This window comes from Dysidea avara, chromosome 4 (genome assembly GCF_963678975.1).
Source record: "Dysidea avara chromosome 4, odDysAvar1.4, whole genome shotgun sequence".
In the NCBI taxonomy this organism is placed as follows: Eukaryota; Metazoa; Porifera; class Demospongiae; order Dictyoceratida; family Dysideidae; genus Dysidea; species Dysidea avara.
In genome coordinates, this window is record NC_089275.1 from 20,303,074 (window position 1) to 20,329,621 (window position 26,548).

The following is a 26,548-nucleotide window of genomic DNA, read 5'->3' on the forward strand; positions in this document are numbered from 1 at the left end:
AGTTCTTGATTCGTACTGCTGTGTAACGGGTTGAACATAGCCTACAGCAAAGCGTAACAGATACTTCACTTTTCAGACTATAATTAATATGATTGGGGCGTGCGGCACAATTTCTTTCTTTTGGTATGCGTGGATTGTAGAGGTGCTTTTCAAACAGTTCTTGATTCGAAATGCTGTGTAACAGGTTGAACATAGCTGACAACGAAGCATAATGGATACTTCACTTTTCACACGATAATTGATATAGCTGGGGCGCGCGGTACCTTTTCAGATGCGGTATGCGTGGGTTCACCAGTCATAATAAAATTATTTACAAAAAAAGTTAACGAACAAGTACACGAAAAAATTTGGAATTTTCAACTAGAGTAGGGACCATAGCACATCGATAAAAAGTACTGAAACAAGTTGGAGTAGTCCATGATATTAAATCACTGTAAAACAATAAGAAGTGTTATATCCCTTTCGTGTACTTGTAAAAAATAAAATAAATATCTGCCCTCCTGCACTGCTATTTTGAGTACAGGAGGATGAGAAACCAATAATTAAGTTTAGGTGGCGTAACAGCAGAGTTATGTCGCTGCAATTCAGCTACAAATGCACTTAGCCTGTTCAATCAGGCTCACGTGACTAGGCTTGGGTGTGGTCAGTAATGATACACCGCCTACATTTATTTGCTTATTATTACTGGGCAGGCAATATTTGTATTGAGAGATGAATCACAGTTGTCGTAGCACTCGTAAGACATCAAATGTTTAAATGGCAGAAATTACGCGAGTTTATTAGTGCCGTTTAATTTAATTTTACATGAGGTAGCTCAACTGCTTCACTGGGCTGCTTGGGAAAGGTTAAACACTGTAACAGTGGAGACTTACTTGTCATCCATTGATAAAGAAGTCACATACAAAGTATGGTTAACCCTTAAATGTGCAAAAGCCTATATATAGGCAAATACACATGGCTGTAAACAAAGTGCTATAACTTTCGAAGCATACCTCCTATGACTAAGCAATTTACTTCATTCTACTCATAATGTAAAAGGCGTTACAATGACACCTAGGGCTTTCCCTTTCTGTGCTAAAGCATGATGTCAGAACTCGCCATGTAATCAACTTTTCATTAAATACACATGTAAAACCTTTACATACCTTATAAAATGATCCATAACTTGATAGCGGTTTTTCCAATCGACTTCCAATAAGGTTTGTTCGCTTCAGCATTAAATTTTGCATTAGGCCATACTAAGTTCACGTGATTAAACCTGCAATCGAAGTTTAACACGTGGCAAGAAGCTTGGTTGATGGATAACACTGTGTGAGGAAGTTTAGGCTATCAATTCTTTGGTTCCGTAGGCGAAAAGCAGTTATAGAAGCCCAAAATCGTGCTCAAATGATGCAGCGAAAGGAAACCTACCTTAATTACCAATCAAACTACCAATGCTTTTAGGTGAAGGTTTACTCACAGAGGAAGATTGAACTCTAGTATTGCGATAAAGGATCAAGGCTTCTGAGAGTTACAGCTCATAATCTCGATATTTCAATCAATTTCTACCCCAAGAAGGTAATGGAATTTATCACCACTGCATCTGTATTCAAGTGAGAGTTAGGCCATATGTTACAGCAGTTAAAGACCTACCAAGTCACACACATTAGGCATGTGACACATGCATTTTAAGCAAATCTCCAGCTCACACGAATGCTCACCTAAATATCCAGTATTTCCAGTTACCTGATAAGTCAAACCCACAATCGAATCTTGTATCTTATAAATGGACATGTCATAGATTTGCAAGAGTGTAAACAACCCATACAAATGCCTATGTGGTATGTCAACCACTGGGCATACCTTTTCCATAAAAGGTATAAAGTTGGTAGGCATGTGATCACACACTATGGGTTTATTTGAACTTTGTCCTCCAGCAGTAGAATGCGTGTGATGATAGGTCAGATAGGATGTGAATCGTTCCTCATAGTTGAAGTTGTTACAGTGGACGTGGAAGATGGTACGGTAGCCAGACCATTTATATGGAGTGAAGTAACTATAATATATAGTTACCGTATAGCCTAAATATTTTGAGGTACAAATTTTTCAAGGTTGAGCAATGTTGCTAAAAAATAAAATTTTCGTGGATTTGCAAACACTCCCAAAATGTATTAGACTATATGGAGGTCTGAAATGTTTCAAGGATAAAATTGTTGCTGGTAACCCTTTCTCCCTCAAAATATTTAGGCTATACAGTGGTACTAGAGTGTGAATCTCAGCAGTTGAAAGCAAGGTTGTTCTAGTCACAAGCAGCCAAGATTATGCCATACATAGCCAGCTATAGTGAATGAGAAGAGTATTACATTGAAGTGTCCTGCATACCATTTGAAGGTTCTCTGATAAGTTAGTTTTCTGATTGGTGAAATGGATTACAAGACTAAGGCAAATGAATATAATTAGCTACATCACACTACATAGCTAGCATAACATCAACCTGCATAAACAGCAGTGTACGTAGTGCTAGCTAGCTAGTTTAAAGGATTTCATACTTGCACTTTAAAATTACTGTATGTATGGTTGCCCAAATACATTGGGTAATTTCAAGCCCTCATGAATGTGGCATCACCACCATACGTTTTCGCAGTGAGGTAGGCTTGATGGCCCAGAAGAGTTGGACTTTCAGTATTTTGATCCTCTTCACTTGGAAGCTCTGCAGTTAGCAAATTATTTTGAAGTAGTAGTGGAAATCCTAATGTATGATAGTATAGTTTCGACTGGATGTACAGTGTATTATTGTTTTAGTTGTGACTGGTTGTACTGTGTATCATACATATATAGTTGTTGTGAGTTTTCGGACGCCATTTTGAGTACCAAACGAATTGAGAAAGCGTAATGGTTGCTATCACGTTACTATGATTTAAACACTACAAAGGGCGAATACTGATTGGCGGACAACTTCGCAACGAGTAATGAACTGTTACGAAATTACTACTACGTAACATTGTAATATTTCAACAGGGAGTCCACTCAACTTACTTGGTTCAACCTTGTCACAATAGCTCAAATCCAGGGTAGGCTTATCCATCTCTAGGTCTTCTCGGATCTTTTTCACCTTGGTCAGAGACGCTCGGTCAGAGATGAGCAATTTAGCGCCCCCCAAAATAATTACTCTATTTGATAAGGCCATCTTGCTTGTTTCCCGTCAGTCCGTCACCTAGTGCAGCAAAAACTGATGCAGGCGGGAGGTGATTATTGATTATTAATTATACAGTTGACTGCTCTGTCTGATTACATGACTGCTCTATCTCGATCTTGAAAGGTGGAAGATTATTCAGCCTGTTCAACAAGAGTGGAGGGACTCCAAACCCTTATAGCTACCATACTGCTATGTTTATATGTGTTTACCTTAACAGCTGAGTCATTTTGTGTCTTCCTCAATCCTAATAGTGCATTCACGTGATCAATAATCAAATAATTAAAATTTGATGCGGGCGGTGACGGGAAACAAGGAATAAAATAATGATGGTCTAATGCACCGTAAACTTCTTTGTCCAACTTACAATCGAGAACCACTTGTCAAGAACGCTTATTGTAAACAGAAGGCGTGGTCCGAGACTACAGGAAATCGTACATGAACTATATTGACTAACAGATTAGGCCACACCAAGTCAAACCTTAGTTTCTGGTCACCCGCCCGCATGGTAAACCTGAAACCCTAGTTTATGAGGACTATTATTAATATTACAGGTGCTTAAGTGCACGTGACCCAGCAAGACACTTATTTTTTACTGCAAAAGATCGATATACTCTAATAGAGCATTCAGGGATTCCAATAGAGCAGTCACACTACTCTTAACTCTAATATTAGGTATATATGCCACACTAATAAAATGTTTCTAACTATAGCTAGTTTTGTCCTTGATTATATAGCTGTTCAGATTATAACTGTTACTAATGCTTCTGTAACCAAAGTAATTTCAGTAGCATTAACTATACTAGTCCATGCAGATGGGCCATAGCTTTAACTTTATAATTCAAATGTAGTCCTCTAATGATTAGTCTAATTCCTTATCACTGAACACTACAGGGGTATGGAAAGCCGGCAACATTCGGTGAGCTTAAACTTAAACTTTTCCATAACTAAAATTAGATTGGCAAGTAGAAACCCTTATAGTTTAAACATTCCCAGATGATCACTAAAAAACAGTAGTCTGGAGCACTCAATGACTCAAAACTTTGACAGTCACTTTTCTCAAGGTTACTGAATAGAAGGCTGGAAACACATAGCTAGTGGGCTAAGACTTTACATTTGAATGAAGAATTTCTGATGTGAAAATAGAAGTTAAATTTCATTGTGTATCATGATCATTTGAACAACTTAGCTATAAGTCATAGTAATACTTTCCTGACATAGCTAATGAGACATTTATTTCACTTGGAAAGCATAAGTAGCTACATGAGCAAAACATTTCCTATAGTATATTCTAAATAAATAAATAAATATATACTTAAATGCTATACATCAGTGTATAGCTAGCCATGATCCATCAACAACTTTCCTAGTGCATTTTTTGCCGAAGCACAACTACTTATGTTGTTGGTTAAGTATAAAATCAACATGAATTTGCTAAATTGAGCAAATAATAATACCATACAGTATATTGTCACAGTAGAGTCTATAGTCCTGAAGTCCTGATCATCCGCCCGCCCGCATCCATTTGTAGGCTTGGGAGTGACCAGAAACTAAGGTATGACTTGGAGTGGCCTTAAGGATATTGAACTACAAAAACTGACCACAGAACTGGAGATGAGCTCGGCAATGAGTGCTACTTCAGGAGATGAGCAAGAGTCTACGGAGCTTTATGAAAGACTGCCCTCGGGAAAGCCTACTCCTCATCATACTCGCATTTGGCCTGCTACGTACGTCTGCATTGTCGCTGCGTGTGGATTTCTCCTATTTGGTCTTAGTAAAGGCTTCAATTCACCGGTGTTGAGCGAGCTTAAGAGCAGGACGGGATACACCTCGCTTCATAGGACACTGGATCAAGATCTATTTAATGTATGTTACTCTCTGTAATAGTTTTGGTGTTGTTGATTGATTGATTGATTGATTGATTGATTGATTTATATATATTTAACCTCCGAGCAATCGGCTACAGCCGTTCTTCCTTGCCCGGAGGGACACATTACAATACATAAATAATACTCACAAAACTAAACAAAGCAAGGTATATTTGTCGGGGATTATACAGTGTGGGTATCCATGGTACTCTTTGTATTAGGCCACAGATTTCTTCCAGTTGGTACACTTGCAACCAGAATCAAGAAATAATTTTGCCGTGATCACTTGATTTCACAAAAACCTTGATTCTTGATTGTCAACCATAAAAGCTCTAACAGTTATTTGGGCCATGTTTTCTGGACTCCCTTGATTACCACTTTGTGGATGTCTTGATTGCTTGATTCACTGTAAAATTGTCCCTTGATTGCTTGATTAAATCTTATTCCTGGTTGTAAGTGTTTCAACAGACAGTATAGAAGTGACTGAATCTCATGCATGCACTATTTGCATGAGATTTCTCATGTTTGCTCTATTAGAGTAAGTAGGACTTGTGCAACTGATAATTAATAGTCGTTCTTTCCAAGTGTTGTTAATCTTGTGCCTATAGAAAGCCTCCCATATGACAGAGCATGAAATGTGTTTGCTTAAAATGATAGCAAAACCAAACAAACTAGTTTAATTGTTTCTCATTCCTGTATGTCTGCATCATTTTCATCCCACTGCCTCAAATTTCATTTAGCTGCTGTTATCTATCACATAAGTCTGTATTTTGAGACTGACCATCATTTAATGACATAGAAATGTCTCCTTGATGTTATGTTATGTTGTTATGTTATAGAAGGTTTAAGCTTGCATGCTGCTACAATGATATATCCCAGTAGAGCATTTCCCTCAATAATATTATTAATGAATGATGAAAAATGGCCTCTTGCCCACACAAGAAAATCCCAAATTTCATGGATGAGAAACAAGTAATCAAGCTAATGGCGTGTACTCAGATGTGATAGCACAATACAACATATTTGTGCTGGGAATAAGGTCATGTTGACCTTTAAAACTTCTTGTAATAATGCTGCTGATCTTAGTGTTCAGTATGGATGAGAATATACTGTACGTTGTACATGGTATCACCATTTGTTGCAGCTGTACATAATACAGACCCACTAGAAGTAACTATTTAGAACATAATGGCAGTTGCCTCAAGGAAGCACACCTGCCATTGTTTATGGTTACAAAATTTTGGTGACATCAAAACATTTGTCAACTTTTACCATACATTATAAAAATCCGTAACGTAAAATATACACGAAAATGACACCATCTATTAATACGGTGCCATAACTTCTGCATACTTTAATTTACGGAGATATGGTATGGCTCATCAAAACCCTTGATCAATGGCGAATCGAGTGATATATTGGAGTTTGTGAAGTTACGAAGAAGAAAAAGGCAGGATAGAACCTTGTATCGCCAAATTACGCATTCAGATACGTAATAAAACAGCGGGAAAACCCTGTTTTTTCGTATGTTTTATAATGTAACTCGGTATAATAATTGGTTAGACACTTACTTCGGGCGGATTCTTAATCAGCAAGTGTTGACATGTAGAATGATACCAAGTTTAGCGAATTTGGTTGAGGGTAACAGGTTGCTTTTGGGGTTTCCCACCCGCGTAATTAAATTCTCCAATATAAATTGCGTGGGGACGCATACTATGTCATAATCATTAGTAAAAAATGTTACTATGGTAATGCTAGAGCATTACTTCAGGCGAAATTGTGTAGAGCAATTCAAGGGCTTTAATTTTTTGCATAATGTCCTATAGAGATTATGGATGCTAATGATCTGCTTTTTTGCAGTTTTGTAGTAAGTACAAAATGCATGTATTTTACATAGGGCAAGAAATAATGGCTGTCAACAAGGTTTTTCAACCAACTGGTTTGTCTAAGCTAAGACTACCAAGGAGTTGATTTTTAGCTGTTATAATACATAATTCATAAGAACTAATAGTAAAACTTGATGTTATGTAAAATTTTATTTTTACCACTTCGGTTTACAATTCCCAATAGCAAGTTTTGATATGGACATTCAAAGGTTTGCTCAAACAATCCCAATAATAATATCTAACTACTTTATACCCCCATGTGCAATTTTAAAATGGTTCAAACAAATCCTTCTTATATACAATGCTTGATTCCAAAAATAGATATGAATCAATTATTGATTAACAAAATTAAGCGAGTCAAAACCATAGATACGTAAGTTTTTAGTCATTGACTGAAAAATGTACAAAGCCACCAAAGGTTTCTGAACCTTTGTCCCAGCACTAGTGCATACAGTACATATTATGTCAAGTAATCTTGTCCACACTGTTGGTTGGTTGGTGACCCTACAGTGCTTACAAAATAATATTTAATACAAGTATCAAGTATTATTTTATAAAACAAAATTTGTAATTTCCTAATGTCTTTTCTTCTAGTTTGTCTATTTGTTTGGGACTACTCTCATCACTCCATTCAGTGGATACTTGTCAGATCGTTTTGGACGTAAACTGTCCATTATTTTATGTTGTATTCCTTACACCTTTGGATGGTTGATAGTAGTTCTCACTGTGTCCACTGATGGTCCTGCATTCAGACCACTCCTCTATATTGGACGTTTTGTGGTTGGTGTTGCTGCTGGATGGACTACTGTTTGTTGTAATGTACGTAAATTATGTGTGTGTGCATGTGTGTGTGTAGTGTGTGTGTAGTGTGTGTTGTGCGTGCGTGCGTGTGTGTGCGTGCGTGCGTGCGTGTGTGTGTGTGTTTGTGTGTGTGAAAGGACTATGTTATATATGTGTACAAATTATTGAGGGATATAATTTTTGCTGATTTTGTGGTTGTCCTTTCATCCTCAAAATTATTAATTAGTTCAATGCTAGGTAGCCTGAGTAACCCATAAAAATAAAACCATGAAAATTATGATAATTTGTTTCTTCACAAAATAATTGTATACCGGACAAGTAAGTTCTTCGCTGTATACTGTAGGTCAAGAATGACTGACACTTCCAATAAAAATATTTTGGTACTCTGTTTGGTCAGCAACATTTCTTACAATTATATTAGATCTATTACAAAGTGACTGTTCTATTAGAGAGTATCGATCTAAGGAGCTACTATTGCAGTTGCAGTTTCCACTGACTGCTCTATTAGAGAGTATCAATCTATTTTCATGGAATTAAGCTCCATAGTTTGAGATATGCTAGCATTATGCTGACATAACACTCCAGCCTATTATACTTCTTATTATATGCTGGCACATTTGACACTGGCCTAATTTCAGATAGACTCATGCACTTGATTATATATAGATACATCTGTTAATGAAGACAGGTTGAATAAATCGCATTAGCCAGAACCAACTTATACGTTTCCACTGAATGTTCTATTAGAGTAGTTAGGTGACTACTCTATAGGGGATTCCATGAATTTACTAGAAACAGTATACTAACCTGCATACGCTAAAAAATTTTGAAGTTGAGGAGACTGGACGTTCAAAAATTTCCAGCTCCCTCCACTCTTCAAAGTGTGTGTGTGTGGGGGGGAGGGGGGGGGGGGGGGGGGAATTGCCTCTCTGTCCCCCTATTTCTCCACCCATGTTACTTACTTCTAAAGCACTTAATCACTTCCAACATCCTCTGATGTAGCAGTCTCAATCTCAGAGTATTAAATTTTTGTTGGAAGACATGCAGGATGATGCAGCCTGCACTTCCAATGTCAATTTGATCATTGACTCTGATCTGAAACAATAATGATATAACTATAATATATTAATCATGACAATTGGCCTCTTCACCATCATGATGCTTCTATTTTTTTTTATTTTTTTTTTATTGTTATTATTATTATTACTGCAAACTTGATAGTTTATGGGAATAATATTATATGCAAACAAAGCAATCCCATGTATGGTGTAAAATAGATTGTGATGTTCTCATTGTACAATGTGCAGTGACATGAAACTATATACCTACCATTCAAATATACTACTGTTGATTTGTAACACTGTTGATCGTCTTACTTCCTTTACTTCCATAGTAATGAATTTACATTAGCAATTAGTTATGATTATAATTAATTAAGTCTTTTGCTGTAGTTGTAATGTAACATCAACTTGTCAGTAAACTAGCCATTTTGTATTCTGTATATTCTGTAGGCATATGTTGCTGAAGCATCTCCCAGTCGCTATCGTGGTCCATTCATAGCGGTGAATGGATTGATGCTAACAGTTGGATTGTTCCTTGGCCAACTAATTGGAGTATATGTTACCTATTACTGGTTGGCTAATATCATTTTAGCACATACAGTGATTTTTGTAGTCTTCGCCATAACAATCAAAGAAACACCAAGATGGCTGCTGACTCAGGGTAGAAAATCAGAAGCTGCTAAAACTTTAGTATGGCTAAATGGACCCAATTGTAATGTTGGTGGAGAAATTCAAAAGATTGAAGATGGAATTTCATCATTAACGAAACTATCAGTATCGGAGATCTTCCAAGAGTTTAAGAAGAAATCTGTTTATCATCCAGTAATTCTGGCATGTCTTATAACATTTTTTCTTGAGTTCAGTGGGATAAATGCCATTCTATTCAACATTGAAGATATATTCAAGGAAGCACAAGTCAAGTCTCCAGGACTGACATCATCATTTGCAGTAGGAGGTGTTCAAATTATAGCAGCTATATTTGGAATACTTACAACATCCCTACTTGGCAGACGAAAATTATTAATCATCAGTTATAGTGTAGCAAGTCTAAGTCATGCAGTGATGGGTGTTTATGAATATTTAAACAATGAACCTTATTGTCATCCACCAGGTGATCCTCAGTGTAAAAGTGACCTCTACCCACTGGCTATTGTCTGTGTGGCATTGTTTATAGCTAGTTTCGCAGCTGGAATATCTGCCGCATCATTTATACTGCTAGTAGAATTGGTTCCACGTCGTGTAAGAGGAGTTGGAATTGGTTTATCCTTTCTTGTTAATGGAATCCTTGCAGCTCTTATTGCTGGAATCTATCAGAGTTATGAAATTCTGGTGAAACCTTATGGTGTGTTTTGGACTTTCAGTTTAACATGCTTTATTTGTGTTCTATTTGTGGCAATTTTTGTGCCAGAAACAAAAGGAAAAACTTTGGAAGAAATTGAACATACTTTTGATAACAGAAGGCAACAACGTCACTTAGTTTCTATTAGTTGATTTAAAAATGATTATACTGTCAACTCTAAAACAAGTTCTGCTTTATCCGTATTATATGATTATATCCAAAATTTATTAATTGCACAGTATAGTTTCTGCAGTATATGAGATGCTCGATAACCTGCAATTCTGTAAAAAAAAATCTTATCCATGTGCTGTGGACATAGGTCATTTCATATTTATTTGTAAGATTGAATGCATATTTAAGAACAGATGCCAGCCACTCACAACAGTATGTTATAGTTTTATGAATTGTCTAGTGTTGCAGACTGATTTAAAAGACATTAATTATATAATCCATAACCCTGACATTCAGTCTTGCATAATATGACAGCTGTTGTGGCTCACAAAGCTTTCATTTGATGGCTAAATGGACACAAAAGCATGGAGTAAAGATATTTTATGAAGATTTTAGATAGAGGTATATATCCCTGCAGGTTTAATTTACCTCTGAGCCAAATTAAAGTTTGTAATGAAAGTGGTCTTCTTTGTCTTTATTTCCCTAATTTGAAAATTGCAATTATGTAATAACTTTTAGTCATTTTCTCTGCTTGTAACCCTAGCTGATAATTGCTTCTGTATGGCACTAAAAGATTTACCCTCCCACACTTTAGCTTGATAGAACTATATAATGTGAGGTTTGTATACAAGGACAGATTTAGGACACTGCATGCATGCATGTGCACTTTTGAAGATCTAAGCAGTCTGGGTAAACGTGGTACTCTAATGAAACAGTCATGCAGATGTGTAAGTATATTGTGAGAAGGCTGAAACCTAAAAATGAATTAGTGGAGTATTAGTTAGTTAAATGTCAGCAAAAACTGAGTAGCTATAGGTATACCATATAGATTCCAAAGAGATGCTTCAGAATGAACACTAAGTTATATCAGAAGTCCTTCCCATAATTATTGTAATTAAGTGATTTTTAAGGTGGGCATGCACCCCTGGTGAATGGTGAAAATAAATTGAAAACTCTTTGGGAATGGTTGTAACATAAATTGATATTGCCAACCACAGTTAGCAATTATTAAAAGTTTTAGCATCATTCAAGTTATAAAAATCATGCAACTTCAATTCTTGCCTATACGTACAGCCCTTTGAAATTGAACTTTAATCTTAATAAGTCATCCTGCTGCAAGCATCCTCTGTATGACTAACCACTATCTATAGACTGACAATCACTATTAGAATTAAGTGACTAGTCATGTCATTTTCTTTACACTATATAAATTTTGTTGCGAAATCTTTGTCGCTAGCATCCCATCCATTGTGAAATTCTAGATCACATGTATCATGCATATAGAGCCTGTTCTTCATACTACTTTATTTTACTACTTCATGCAGGCTAAGTTGGGCACTAGATAGAGCTATATATGCAAAGAATACCTTATTGTACTTTACTTGCATCAGTATGCAGGATATTTTGGTCATTTAAGTGATTTACTAAACATCGAGTAGAGGAAGTGCTGGCAACTTAAGACATAGTATAGTTATTTTTTGCCAGTATAGGTCAAGAATTAATGGATGGTCAACCTTTCTTAGGTTCATATAATGCTATTAGCATGCCACACATGCAGCAACTTGTCAATGAGCAATAGTTATAAACTGATGAATATGCATGCTTGCAATTGAGTTTAACTAGGGTTTGAATTTTTGAACAAGCTAATGCACATTCTTACTCATCTACTAGTATATCAACTACAACCAGGGCTAACCGTTTTTTAAAGCTCACACATTTCTACGCTAGAACAAACTGTTGCAGTTGCTCTTTTTACCAAGGACAATTCCCGACTGGAATAATTTAGATATGATGGATCTAGACAGTTTATAGCTATAGATTGGAGACTTCTAAGGATCAGTTACATTATTTAATTACTTGTTTATTTTACACATAAGCATTTTACTCTTAAAGGTCTTTGCTACTTAGCTACCAAATAAATTATTCTATGACAAGTTTGTACAACAAATTAATGCATGTGAGTCCTTGGACACATGTGTACAGTCCTAAGAAACAACCTGCATGTGTGCGCATAGATATAAAAATAATACATGCAATTACAAAGATTTCTAGCCAATGGTATTTTCTCAGAGGCTATAGGATACTTTGATAGGTAGCATCCGGCATCTAAACATAGTTTAGGTAGAGGTGGAAATTTCAGAAAATTTCCAATGGAGGTCAGTAATGGCCAAGTGCTGAAATTTCAATGGTCCCATAATAACTGGAGATGTGCAAATTCTGCAAATAATTGCAAATATTCAACTTTCAATTGCTTTTTATTGATTCCATACTGATTGTAAATGATCGACATAGTCTAATGAACATGTCAATGCCAGCATATAGCAACACACTCGGCAACACATGAACAATGGACTTGCGAGTTGTGGTGATATGAAGTTGTCAGAATGGATGTTGGGATGGTATAGCTTGAGGTGCTTCACAGGCCCGGTGGTTACAAGTCAGCATATACGTGAACAAATGGATAGCTAATATTATAGTATGTTGTCTATCCTGTCTGTTGTCTATCATGGAGCACCTGATTGTGACGACAGTGTAGCACTGCTGAGTCAATGAAAGAGGGCAACCATTCATGACATGAACTGTTGCAGGTCAGGTGGAATCACTTGGCATCAAACTGACCACTACCGACCACCTCTGAAGGTTGACAGCAGTGCGTGGGTAGAGTATTGGAGGCAGCACTAAGCTCATAGGAGAAATGATAATTGACCAGGGGTGAAATCCTGCCAGAAGTCTATTCCAGGTCTTGCAGAAGCTTTCCAATTCACCAAACATGGATTGAACAAAGAGTGCCTGCAAGTTATCTTCGCATATTTTATTTTTAATAGTGGAGACTTAAACAAAATGCAATAATTTAATATAGTTATATGTCAGGTGGTTTTTGACTTTAAGGTACGGCAGGAATAGAGCAGATGGTAAGGCAGATAACTGCTTCTGGGCTGATTCTTCTGCTTCAAGTTAAGATGGACAGGAGTACTCATTATCGTTTAATATTTGCAAAGCAACATTTCCAAAAAGGATAGTTGCATGCAGAACTGGGGATCAGAAACTCTAATTTCTACCCATACAATGGCTTTTTTTCAGAATGGGAGATCAAATATAGGCAGCTAAGCTTAAAATTCCATTTTAATCATCACATGAAGCATTAGTATTATTTCATTGTACTGTGGACAGCCAGTAATTACTGATGAGTCCAGGGGGATCAGCCCCAACTAGAAAAAATCAAATACACAAATACACTACTTACATACATGCAATAACAAATAATATTATGTAGCTACTTAGCTATACTATAGTTGGTGTCATGTACCGGCAAAATCGGTTTTCTTTTTGCGTCCTGGACAATGCTTCATAGGCAGTGGATACTGAATCAAAAGTCGGTTCAATAAGCCGGGCCGGATCGCTATTGAACCGACAGTATTCACAGTAAAACTTAGACAAAAGGGTCACCAAACGAAAAAAAAACACAAAACTCATCTGGGGCTCGAACCCTGGACTGAACCCTGGACTGAACCCCACCCTAACCCTAACGCTAATGCTACTTTTCGCGTCCCCTAAAGTCGAATGCTAGGGGAAACTACTGGACGCGAAAATAAAAATCTTTCGGACCAAAAAAACGCGAATGTTTCTTTCACGCGGATTTAGTCTACTCGTTTAGCGCACGCGCTTCATTAACGGGGTAACGACTATGCTCCAAGTGGCTGTATGCTTTGACTGGGGGGTTTTGGCGGAGGTCGAGGGATGAGAGTTCCAACGGTAAAACCATAAGAATCTTAATAGTTCTCATGGAAGATAATAACACAGAAACAGAGTCGTTCACTCGTGGGAGTGAACCTCGGATTGAACTTTCGAAAGATCCACGTAAGAAAGCAAATTTGATATCAAAGCTGCTCTTTAGGTACAATATTAGTACTTTACATACATATATGTGTACATTCATATGAATTAAGGCCGCTTGTTCGTATGCTCAGTGACTACAAAAAAAATAAAAATTAATTAATTTCCTTATGCAGAACTTCAGACAGTTAATCATTTTAAAAAGAGTCATCATTTATAAATTTGGTATATAAAGCCTAAATGCAAGCCCTGTGACCTGTACAGCAATCGGAGCCTTGCACTGAGCACAAACTGGAGTGGACAACTGGCATGAATACACATATTGCAGACCATCCCATCTCATTGCGTAGGAAAGACTGCTGGTCACTCAAGGGGTTAATTAAATGAGTGGATTGATTCTCTACTTCATGAGCTCATTGTTGGTATTTACATCTCTTCTCCCTATCATGATGTCAGAGGGAGAAAAGCCATCATGACAACAACATCCTATCATAACTTCCTTGTGTAGTGACTCAAAGGTCAAGGGTGCTTAGCTAGTTATCAAATTAGAAATGACAAATTTCCTAACAAAAAATAATATTGTTCCAGTAGCCTACATTCAACGAATGAGTACAAACTTTAGCCTTTGTGGAGAAGCCTCCTCATGACACCATGCATGCCTCCTCATAGCTTATATAGCATAGATTGTACACTATAGATATATCAACGTATTTTGTATCAATTGTACGTTGAAGCCATGATACATATCAATATGTTTTTACACTTTTGCATTTTGGAAAAGAAAAATGGTTTCATTAAAAAGTAACAAACGTCTATGTTTATACTCCGCTTTGTATCATGTGATATACGTATCGCTGTATCATGATACAAAGGAGATGATATATTGATATATCTAAATACTGTATTGTTGCAATTCTAGTAATGAGCATCTATCAAGGCGTGCATAATCAAAGGTCGATAAGTGGGACTTCTCTGATATATTGCCTGATAATGATTGGTTGTACTGTTCAGAATGCGTGAGTAATTTACCACTGAAAGCAGGCTATTAACCTGCAAATATGCCTGGCAGTTCTATATAGGACTGTGAGTCAATCAAAGTGTTTTATAACTGTCCAATATAGAACAGATGCATTCTGTGTGGCTTTTATAGAACAATTTTTTGCTTTGATCCTCCCATGCAAGGTTCTTTATATGTATGATCAGATTCATAGCAAACTTAGTACATTCATGTTTATGTTCTTTATTTGTGCTGAATTTCAAGGCAATCAAGTTATGCATTTACATTTTTTACGAAGTGAAGAAGGAAAATCTTACCCCCATTAACCCCTTAAGAAGAAGTAAAAAGTTGACATACGTATTGGCTACCTATATTTCAGAAATGGCTGAATTTAATCAAATTGGTGTAAGGCCTTCACTACCTGGTGGACAGCTATATTGTAAATATGATATGCTTTGGAGTTTGGACTAGGGACCATGGAGCTACGTGAAAATCATATTCTTTCTTCCTGTGGATGTACACACGGTATGGCATACCAGCTTACTTGTTTGATAAGTAATTTTAGTGTGTTATGCTATAAACTTGAGCGTGTATGTGTTCCGTAATGAGTTGCCATGGTAGTCTCATTCATGAAAGGGAAGGACTATCAAATTATGACATTGTTTACTTTCTACTAGCTGGCTAGACAAACTGATCTGGATGGGATACAGAAGGGAGTGACACAAGATGATCTGTACTCTATGCCTGAATATGTCAAATCACAAAAATTGCTGGAGCATTTCAACAAGTGAGAGTGATATTAACACTAGTCATGGAGTAGCCATTCAATACCAGCTAATACAAAGTGTATATAACACAATGTGTACCTTAATATAAGATTGTAAGTTTTAAACTACCCAACTCCTTACTGTTTTTGTGACAGGCTTATGTATCAGTTGCGTTTTAAATCAATGTTTGTCAAATTCTTTTCAGGTGCATTTGTGTACATGCGTATATTATGTGCACGCGTGTGTGTGTGTGAGTGAGTGTGTGTGTGCGTGTGTGCGTGCGTGCGTGTGTGCGTGCATGTGTGTGTGCGTGCATGTGTGTGTGTGCGTGTGGAGGCAGCATAGCCAAGTGGTTAGGGCATTATCCTGGTGATCGAAAGGTCCCAGGTTCAATTCCCGGTTACAACACTTTAGTGTTGTTGTTTCCTTGAGCAAGAAACTTTACCCAGTCCACCCAGCTGTTATATGGGGGAGCTGGTAGCCTGGTGTCAACTGGGGAAGCAGCCCACCTAGCTGTAACATCAATGGGTACCTGGTGTAAACTGGGGAAGCAAATGCCCAACTGTCCTTGTCCCACTTAGTGGTGTTGGGGTCTCACTGTGGAACTTTAGGTTCCGCGACCTCTCTCCATGAGACCTGGACAGTCCTCCTGTGGGTTACTAGCCCTGCCCTAGGAGGATTTGCCTGCACAAGGCTCAAGTTCCTGAGTAGTGCACAGGCATCCCAGTGCTGGTTTGCTGGGCAGCAGTAGCTGTGTTTCGCATGGCTGCTGCTGCTGTAGGCTTTGCTTTGTGTGTTTCCAGATGTACGTATGTGTGAGCTGTGTACAAGTTTTCATGTGTAAATTAGTGCTCAGTATTTTGCAGCCAAGGGTGCATGTAGCTGGAAAACATTTAGTGCTCTCATGAAACTTTATTATTAGAATTGCTGAAAACTCTATTACACTTGTGTTTTCAATGGTATATGTCACTACTGGTTATTACAGGTATTGGAACAGGGAACTGAAACGTACAGAAAAGGAATTGAAACCTCGATTGTGGTTTGCATTATTCCAAACTTTCAAATGGATTCTGATACTGCATGGAGTCCTATACTATCTAATGGTATATTTTTGTAGCATTATACACTGAGTGGTACATATGTTATAATGTAATACTCTTTTTGCAGTTCCTACCACCTATAGGACAGGCAATACTTGTTGGTTATTTGTCAAACTATTTCTGTGAAAAGAATAGTTTAGAAGAGGAGCTGTCTCTGTTGAGAGCTGGTAATAATTCTGAGCTGGTTGTCCAAAAAGAAGAAGACATAAGAGTGGCCACAAGAAATGCTTACCTTTACGCAGCAGGGATAATGATGATTGCATGTTATGCATTATTCATTTATGCATGGACTTTTTATATTGCATATCAAATTGGAATGATGCATAGGATCACATTGACTGCAGCCATTTACTCAAAGGTACAGAAAAAATCTTAAAATGTTTAATCTACTTAAGGGGATTTTAGTTAACATGGTGTGTGTTCTATATAGCATAGTAAGTGCATATGGTACCTGAATGAAATTCTGTATATAAAATAATTGCTTTTATCTGTAAACCTTTTGGACAGTGATATATATTTTCTTTGGTAGGTTATTAGACTGTCACAATCTACTATTGGTCAGTTATCTATTGGACATATCATAAATCTTTCTTCCAACGATGTTCAGCAATTTGACTTGGTAGGGATTGAACATTTTGGTGCTTATGTATTCTTCATGTACACGTTGTAGGGGTTTGAACTGTTTCCTGAAGTTGTAGTGGTTCCTGTTTACTTTCCTGTTGTTGCCTACTTGTTGTGGAGGGAAGTTGGTCCAAGTTGCCTAGTTGCCTTAGCAGTTGTTGTCCTTCAACCACCAGTTCAGTATATATCACTACGTTTGTATGCCAAGTGGAGGTGTGTGTATACAGTATGTGGATGTATGTAAATAGCATGTACATGTTAGAGTACCCAAGCCATTACTAAATGCTTAATACAAATGATACAGTTTAGTGTTTGAGGAGTGGGGTGGGGCATTAACCAGTACTAGTTAAAACTAATTGTATTTAGCAGCTACGTACGTCCATAAGTGCCGGTGCTTATGTGCTCTGGTGTGTATACTGTTATAGTTTTATTGCCCTCACACTTGTTCATTTGTGTGTAGGTTAAAGGCAGCTAAAGTGACAGACAATAGAGTGAGGGTGATGAATGAGATCATCAGTGGTATGAGACTGATCAAGATGTATGCCTGGGAGTGGGCATTCCATGAATATGTGAAGAAGATCAGAAAGTTAGGTCAATGCTGTGTTACCTGCTCGATCATTTTTGTTGATGTTTTGTTAGAAAAGAGAGTAGAATTATTACCCAGGGAAGTCTAATCCATGCTTTTAACACAGCCTTCTTGTATGTGTCTATGGTTGTACTAAATTTTGTGACCTTCTCAACATACACTGGATCAGGAAATGACCTCACACCAAGAAAAGTGTTCTCGGCTTTAATTTTGTTTTCGTTTATGAAACTTTTTTTCATTGAATTTATGGTGATCTGTCTGCTACACTACACTGAAATGTATGTGGCTCTTCAAAGGATAGAGGTACGTACATAACAGATTATCATTTTCTAAGCAAAAATGTACAATATACTTTTCAAATGCCAGTTGAGTAGTATTATTTTGTCATAGCTTGCTATCATATATTTTTTTGCACAATTGTAGAAACTACTTCTGATGCCAGAGCTTGACAATCAGTTGGCAATTGAAGAACGTAGTTCAGTTAATAAGTTACATAAACAATCTGATGATAAACTGGCTACTGAAGAGGCCACCACTGATAGTGTAGTTGGTACAGTGTCATATGGATCATCTCCCAGGATTGTAGTCAGTAATATATCAGCATCTTGGACACACGTGAGTGACTATTTAATTTGTAGTGTGTGTGTGTGTGATTGTTAGAGTGTTTATAGGACAGGGAGAAACTTGTATTGAACAGTATTTCTTTCACTGTTGACAAAGTAAGGGACAGTATACAAATTATTATTAAGCATGTTTTGGTCTAGTCAAACAGGTTACTAGCAGTGGTTGGTCCAGTTGGATCAGGAAAGGTGACATTTTATACTGTAGTTGACTCTAACTGATCTCCATATCACCCACTATAGTCATCAATACTACAGTGTCTACTGAGAGAACTAAAAGCATTGGATGGGTCAGTAGACATTGAGGGTAGTGTATCTTATGCTAGTCAGGACCCATGGATATTTTCTGGAACATTAAAAGAGAATATAATATTTGGAGAACTGTACGATGAAGTTTGGTATAAGAGAGTAGTAGAGTGTTGTTCTCTTGTTAAAGTATGTCCATGCTCATCACAAATCGCTACATATGTTAACCATTTTGTAGGACATTGATGAGATGCCATTTGGTGATGAGACCCTGATAGGAGAACGGGGAGTGAACCTTAGTGGTGGTCAGAAGGCTAGAGTGAACCTTGCCAGGTGTGTGGGTATGCAAGAAGCAGTGATGGTGTGATGTGTTGTGTGTAGGGCAGTGTACAGGGACAATGACATCATGTTGTTGGATGATCCTCTGAGTGCAGTAGATGCTGCAGTGAGCAGACATCTGTTTGACAGGTGGTTACATATAATAGATGTTGTATTTTATGCTGTAATTCCTGTATGTACATTTAAGAATTTCTTAAACTAAATTTTTAAGTCTAGGATTGCTCTTATCTGAATTTGAAACGTTTTCTGAGTGTTGTCTTCATTTAACATGTTGATGGTAATTTCTATTAGTAGTTAGATGCTGTAGCTACTGTATGATATGCAAAAAACATTAACTACATAGTTGGTGGGAAAATGTGGACAATTCCCATTTACAAAATGTAGGTAAGCCATTGTGCTACTGCGAATCAACACCTTGGGCTGTCAGTAAAAAGGAATGGGACACAAAGGAGGACAAAGGTAAATCCATGATGCTTCCAGTATATGTACTGCGATATGCTGAAAGGCACCTGATGGGCTGAAGCAACGTCAAACAGTGAAGAAATCAAGCCTGTAGCCTCAGCCGTTATCAAGTTACGCTTGTCCGAAGGCATCAGGCAGGCAGGCAGTTAGTCAGTAGAAAATTCCATTGAATAAATACTTCAGAGCAAGGGTGATATATTTGGCAAGAAAAACCCAAATGTCCATAATCCCTAATATACAGTACTACTGGACTGTATAATAATGTAATGTATGTTGTGGTTGTTCTATTAGAGTATATTTGACTTAAATCTAAAAGGGTATTTCATATTTCTTTGTTTTAAGGATCCACCACTAATGTTATACTAATCCACGGTTGATTGCTGCTTAATAGTTAACACTATGACAGTACACTGATTGTGTTACAGGTGCATATGTGGATTACTTGCTGACAAGATAGTTGTGTTAGTCACTCATCAGTTACAATATGCTCAACATGCTAACTCCATACTAGTTCTTAAGAAGGTTAGTGATAAACCAAACTATTAATTGTAGTTGTGAAAGTATTTCAAATTTTCATCTTAAGGGTTGTGTACAAGGATATGGTAATTATGACCAGTTAACATCAAGTGGTGTTGACCCTACTGAACTGTTTGATGATATAGAAGATAATAACAAATCTTTGAATGATATGGTCGTACTAGATGTAGTAGTAGAAGAGTGTGAAGATACAACAGGGCTAGACCAAGTACCAGCTAATAGCAGAAGTCAAGAACACTTGCACCTTTTACCTGTGGAGAGAGCTAGAAGACGTGTTAAAGTAGGACTTTCAAGGAGCTCTCCTAATCTGAGTGTTGATCATGTTAAGTTAGAGGAAGCATTGCTATACACAACACCATCCTTGTATTCTCTTGTTTCTATCCATGATGATGTGAACGTTAAGAAAATTCAAACAGAGGTGACTTTATCTATTTAATAAATGTTTAGTGTAATTTGTGTTATATTTACATGTAGAGCAAGTATAACACAGTACCAGAAGAGGAGAGAGCTCATGGAACAATCTCTAACAAGACTTACTTCACTTATGTTAGAGAAGGAGGGAACATATTCTTAGCCATTCTCCTTATTGCAGTGTATTTAGTATCTGAGGTACAGCATTATCAGATTACTGACTGTATCCTAACCAATCATTATTACAGGGTAGTATTGTTACTGCAAACTGGTGGATATCCCATTGGTAAGACTACACAAATGTATGTGTGTGAAATTATGTGTGGGTATGCATACTGTATTATGTATGTATAAAGCATGTGTGCATGCATGCGTACGCGCATGTGGTTGTGTGAGGCAGTACGTACGTATAACTATAAGTGGCTAGACTACTGGCCTGGTAATCAACAAGTTCCATACCTGGTTGCTGTTATTATTTCCTTGAGCAAGAAACTTTAATCACATTGCTCTAGCCTACCCAGTGTTTAAATGGGCATGAAAGCAGCTCACCCAGCTGTAATATTAATGGTTACCTAGTGTTAACTGGGGAACCAAATGTCAACTGTCCATGTCTCATCGGATAAAGGTCCAGGTGGGACTGCAGCTACCCACACCTTCATCTGTGAGACATGTTCCTGTGGGTCACTACTACTAGGAAGATTTACCTGTGCATACTTGCAGTACCTAGTAGTGCACAGGTGTCCTATAGTGCTGGTTCACTGGGTAGGCGTAGTCAGTAGCTGAAGACTTTGCTTTGCTTTAGCTTTTGTGTGTGCGTGCGTGTGTAAAGCTTCATGGTTAGGTATAATTTACATGTTTATTATTTCTCTATCTGTATAATACGTATAACCATGGTTTCCAGGGCTAGTGAAGGTGAATCCTGTTCAGCACAGCTTGCTAATATTTCATTTAATGCCACTTCTGATTTTGACCTCACCACTCATCAAAGAATTGGGATATATGGAGGAATTGTAGCATTTGTAGTAGTGGCAACAGTAATCAAAGCAGGATTTTCTTTTGTGACTTCTCTGAATTCATCACGTAACCTGCACAACAAAATGTTCAAGGCTATTCTACGAGCTCCCATATTGTTCTTTGATACTAACCCAGTTGGTAAGCAGTGATTTGTGGTGTAATTGTTTGGTACTGTCTGCACCAATTTGACAAGGTTTTAAGATTGCAGTTTGTGTCCTCCTACATAATTTCATTACTGTTCATTGGTCACTAATCTCCTGGCAGGTCGGGTGTTAAACAGATTTTCTTCAGATATTGGACTAATGGATAGCCTTCTACCATACATGTTCCTACAGTTCTTCACTGTTAGTTACTTTAATTGAATTGGAATGATATAGATGATTTGTTGACTTTACAGTTGCTGCTGATGATTTTTTCTTACATGCTAATAGCATGTGTAGCCAACCATTGGCTGTCTATTCCTGCTGTTGTTATCATTGTGTCACTCACGTTTCTACGTTATTATTTCTTACATGCATCGCGAGGTGTACAGAGGCTTGAAGCACTTGGTAAAGTTAACTTGACACTTTTACACTGTACCAACTTGTGTTTTACAGCTCGTAGTCCACTGTATTCACACATTTCAGCCACAATTCAGGGATTAACTACCATCAGAGCTTATAAAGAGCAAACAAGATTTATGAACAAGTTACATTTTTATTCAGATGAACACAGTAAGGCATGGTATACGAAGCTGTCTGCTGCTCAGTGGTTTGGAATAAGACTGGACATGATTGGAGTAGTGTTTGTTACACTTGTAATGTTTTGCTCTATTCCACTTGCCGACAGTGAGTATTCACTTTCTGTATGCAGTATGTGTATAGATATTTTATATACATGTTATGTGTGTACAATGCATGTTGATATGTCTGTATCATATACACTAGCAGACTGGCAGGTAATATACTGTACATATTACCATTTATATTGTAGGTCTTGATCCAGCACTGGTGGGACTATCAATGGCATATGCTGTAGACCTCACTGGTCTAGTACAATATACTATACGTATTAGTGCTGAAGTGGAGGACTTGGTAATATTAATGTAGTGCAGTGAAACCTTTAAATACCACTATTTTACCATACATCAGTATCAAAGGTATAGCCAGAAAGAAGACAGGGAAGCATGTCTGGTAAAGGGTATTGTGACTGCTCTATTAGATTATTAACTCAATTCTCCTTTACCGAAGCAGTTGCTTGTTATGATTTTTAGCTGACTGCTCTATTAGAGTATTAAATTTACTACATTCAAGAATTATTTTTGAGTATGCACAAAAGACCCAATATAGCTCTGCTATTGTGAAGTATAAGTATATTAATGGTCTACATGTGCCATCAAAGGAAATGTATGAGTGTAGCAGTGAGCATGTTTGCATGTAGAGTGTATATAAGAGATATGATTACATGTATTTTGTAATTAGTTGGTATCAGTTGAGAGAGTTATGGGGTACAGTAAACTGGAATCTGAGGCAGAGTTGATGTCCATTCAGAAGGACAAAACACCTCCACTGGCGTGGCCAGAAAATGGAGCCATTAAGTTGGATAAACTCAAGTTCAGATATGCTGCAGATTATCCCTATGTGTTGAAATCTGTGTCAGTAACAATGCAACCTAGTGAAAAGGTCGGAATAAATGGTTTTATAGGTTTAATATAGACAGTGTGTTGTTTACAGGTTGGTATTGTGGGTAGGACTGGAGCTGGCAAATCTTCATTGTTGGCAGCATTGTTCAGATTAGCAGAACCAGAAGGAGTGTTTGAAATTGATGGAATACAAATAACAGACATAGGGCTACATGATCTTCGTAAAAATATATCAATTATTCCACAGGTGATCTGTTGTGTGTATTGTAGTGAGATTTATGTGTGTATGACACAGGACCCAGTATTGTTTAGTGGAACTGTGAGGTATAACTTGGACCCATTTAGAGAACATGACAATGACAAGCTATGGGATGCCTTGAAAGAGGTACAGTACAATTGAAATGACTTAACTACTTTATACATCAAGTAACTGTATCTACCACAGGTACAACTTGAGCATGTGATTTTAGGCTTAGAGGAAGGATTAGATGCTGAAGTGTCTGAAGGTGGTTCTAACTTCAGTGTAGGCCAACGACAGTTGATATGCTTAGCTAGAGCATTGTTGAGGAGAAATAAGATTCTTGTTATCGATGAAGCAACTGCAAATGTTGACCTAATGTGAGTGAATACAATCTTGAGGAAACTTAATGATATATGTGCTGTGTTCACAGAACGGATGGTATAATTCAAGAAATGATTCGTAGCAAGTTTACGCATTGTACTATCCTCACTATTGCCCATCGACTAGAAACAATAATAGATTCTGATAGAATACTGGTTTGTCATGTTTTCACTACAGTGCATAAGGTAATTAAGGGGCATTCCTTCACAGGTTTTATCTTCTGGGAAAGTGAGTGAATTTGATGCACCATACAACCTACTACAGACACCACATTCAGTGTTTAGTTCAATGGTAGAAAGAACTGGTTCATTAGAATCAGCAAGATTGAAGAAAATAGCATTTCGTATAAACGAGGAAAAGTTAAAATCTGGAAATACATGTATTTAATATATTTAATTGTGTACATTAAGTTTGAATTTATACTTTAAAAAGAATGTTATCAGCTTTATTTTAATGTCATATGTACCTACAGGTAGGCTGAGGTAGCAGAGAGTGAATCGAATCAATGATACTTGCTAATTGCTGCTGATCTGTGCGTGTGTGTTACCTTTGTCGTAGCTGACATTAGTACAGTCCTGTTTTATTTTTTAAACGGTAATAATATTAGCATACAGCAGTTGCTAGGCATTAAGTCTCTAGGCTTTTGTTGTTGTTCGTGCTCGGCATTAAGTTTCTCTGTGGTCAGCTACTGTTGCCCAATTTACCAACCAGTGCATATACATCCAGCTGTATAATATGTACATGTAGTCAGGGACTACGTCTTCAAACTTTATGGGCTGTACATGTAGCTAGCTATAGGTGTGGTGCTTGATTAACTTCATTATCCAAAATTATTATGTAGCAGTATAGTCATTCCCATACATGGTAGGAAAATAATATGCTTCACATTTTGGTGTATACGTAGAGTAATTGAAATGGCTACTGGTAAAGGGGGTTAGGTGCCATTTTAATTTAGGTGACGGGCATTAAACAGCCCGGAATTTTTAGGACATATAATTGAATTATTGTATTTTGCTATAAATTAATTTGAGACTGCCATGAGCTTTAAAGTGCTGAAAAGAATTCAAACTGATGAGTGTTAATTCAGTTGGCATGGTTCAACTATATATATATAATCAAAATAGCTATAATTATATGTATATAGCTATATATTCAAATATTAGCCAACTATCATGAGGCCTATACCATCATAATTATGGGGCTCATGCATATAATTATTATATTGCTAATGAACTTGCATGCAAAGTTACAGATTTTTTTCAGCAACTGATTAAATCATTATTACATATGGCATGGTATAAGTACAATAGTAACTAACAAACACACACAACAGCAATAGCTAGCTACATAATGAACCGGTTGTAAACACAACAAAAAAAAGTATTGTATACACGACTTGCATGCATGCATTTACAAAATTTAAGCACTTTTATAAAGGTGATGGCTTAATACAATCTTTCCACATTTCCATGTACTGCACATGACATTCCTCAATACACTTTACTACTTCACTTGGTAGTTCATGTAATGGAACTTGTTTTTGCTCCTCTGGCTTAATTTTAATAAATCCAGTTGACTGATAAAGATTTACATTCCATTTATCTGCCTCTGCGGGTCCAGTGGCGGTGTAAGTAAATGGACTGGTAAAGCCTTTTCCCCAAGATGTCATGTTTGGATCAAATGTGATGCCTATAGCCTCACAATAGCTCTTCATTGTCTCGTCAGGATAAGCCTGCAGATCGGCTGCATCAACCACAATAGGAGTGACTCCTTTTTTCTCCTTCACAAATTGATAAAACTTGTATAGTTCATGCAGTCCTCCATCTGGTGCAGGCATTATACATGGTTGTGGCTTTGGTGCCTTGTAGTTAGAATAAAGCACTTTCTCTGGTTCTCGTATTAAGAAGGTGTGATTGAAGTCAGCGAATTTCCCACTGATCACACCCTCCCACATTGATTCTGGCAGGCAGTATGCAAATTCCTTACTAAACACCAACTCCACACCAGGATGGTCAGCTGCAAGAATATTTTTCATCATTTCGTAAGTGAGATCTTTGACCTCAGTTACTCCTTCTGCGTACAGTCCGGGTGGTATTTCTGAGTCCTTTTCGAGCTTGTGAAGTTGCTTATTTTGACGTACCGGACCAAAATGGTGAGCACCGAAAAACAGTTCTTGGAAATGCTTCGTCTTGTTCAATGTTGCAATGGAACGATAAAACACACTGGAGAGACTTCTAGGTGCTGCCCAGAGTATAACCCTCTTCTTTCGAAGGCTATCGCTGTCATTCATGTTTTTCAATTCCCCCAGGCTCAGCTTTTCCTATTTAGCTAACTAAGTTGAGAATTTGATCCATTCATCCATGATTCATCTGACCTTTCACGAACATGTGTGCCTTAATTCACGCCTCTTTTAATAACAGGAAGTGACATCACTGACTTGTCAACATTAAAAAAATATTATTATTTTATAATA

The 26,548-nt window shown here is 37.3% G+C and overlaps 3 protein-coding genes across 5 annotated transcripts; 2 read left to right on the forward strand and 1 right to left on the reverse strand.

The window, feature by feature from the left end:
* The first annotated feature begins 4,729 nt into the window (after positions 1-4,729).
* LOC136253653 (solute carrier family 2, facilitated glucose transporter member 8-like) lies at positions 4,730-10,372 on the forward strand. Its single transcript, XM_066046313.1, has 3 exons — positions 4,730-5,038; positions 7,521-7,745; positions 9,239-10,372. The coding sequence occupies exons 1-3, from the start codon at positions 4,730-4,732 to the stop codon at positions 10,277-10,279; spliced, it is 1,575 nt and encodes a 524-aa protein (XP_065902385.1). The 3' UTR covers positions 10,280-10,372.
* A 3,578-nt stretch (positions 10,373-13,950) lies between these two features.
* On the forward strand, positions 13,951-24,534 carry LOC136254163 (ATP-binding cassette sub-family C member 4-like). 3 transcript variants are annotated; one of them, XM_066046839.1, is made up of 30 exons: positions 13,951-14,051; positions 14,100-14,156; positions 15,807-15,916; positions 16,882-16,999; positions 17,064-17,354; positions 17,526-17,615; positions 17,667-17,830; positions 18,078-18,203; positions 18,257-18,506; positions 18,627-18,818; positions 18,875-18,922; positions 18,968-19,012; positions 19,067-19,258; positions 19,308-19,402; positions 19,451-19,537; positions 20,296-20,392; positions 20,454-20,825; positions 20,882-21,016; positions 21,067-21,104; positions 21,720-21,970; positions 22,097-22,176; positions 22,230-22,380; positions 22,429-22,659; positions 22,805-22,905; positions 23,293-23,493; positions 23,545-23,700; positions 23,749-23,838; positions 23,899-24,071; positions 24,125-24,230; positions 24,286-24,534. In XM_066046839.1, exons 1-30 carry the CDS (start codon positions 14,037-14,039, stop codon positions 24,460-24,462), a joined length of 4,239 nt encoding a protein of 1,412 aa, XP_065902911.1. In that variant the 5' UTR covers positions 13,951-14,036; the 3' UTR covers positions 24,463-24,534. The 3 variants fall into 3 exon arrangements, with proteins under 3 accessions (XP_065902911.1, XP_065902913.1, XP_065902912.1); XM_066046841.1 differs by having other exon boundaries at positions 13,960-14,051; positions 14,100-14,193; XM_066046840.1 differs by lacking the exons at positions 13,951-14,051; positions 14,100-14,156 and adding an exon at positions 15,509-15,654.
* An 805-nt stretch (positions 24,535-25,339) lies between these two features.
* LOC136252906 (uncharacterized) lies at positions 25,340-26,489 on the reverse strand. The gene has a single exon (XM_066045498.1). It carries the CDS (start codon positions 26,363-26,365, stop codon positions 25,505-25,507), a length of 861 nt encoding a protein of 286 aa, XP_065901570.1. The 5' UTR covers positions 26,366-26,489; the 3' UTR covers positions 25,340-25,504.
* Positions 26,490-26,548: the final 59 nt, after the last annotated feature.

Excerpts from the sequence above, each read along its gene's own strand:
- LOC136253653 (XM_066046313.1), top strand. The coding sequence starts at position 4,730 with ATGACTTGGAGTGGCCTTAAGGATATTGAACTACAAAAACTGACCACA. Across the intron at positions 5,039-7,520 it reads TGGATCAAGATCTATTTAAT|TTTGTCTATTTGTTTGGGAC; the intron begins GTATGTTACTCT and ends CTTTTCTTCTAG. Across the intron at positions 7,746-9,238 it reads GGACTACTGTTTGTTGTAAT|GCATATGTTGCTGAAGCATC; the intron begins GTACGTAAATTA and ends TATATTCTGTAG.
- LOC136252906 (XM_066045498.1), bottom strand. The coding sequence starts at position 26,365 with ATGAATGACAGCGATAGCCTTCGAAAGAAGAGGGTTATACTCTGGGCA.
- LOC136254163 (XM_066046839.1), top strand. Across the intron at positions 17,831-18,077 it reads CGTTTGTATGCCAAGTGGAG|GTTAAAGGCAGCTAAAGTGA; the intron begins GTGTGTGTATAC and ends ATTTGTGTGTAG. Across the intron at positions 21,017-21,066 it reads CAGTGTATTTAGTATCTGAG|GGTAGTATTGTTACTGCAAA; the intron begins GTACAGCATTAT and ends TCATTATTACAG.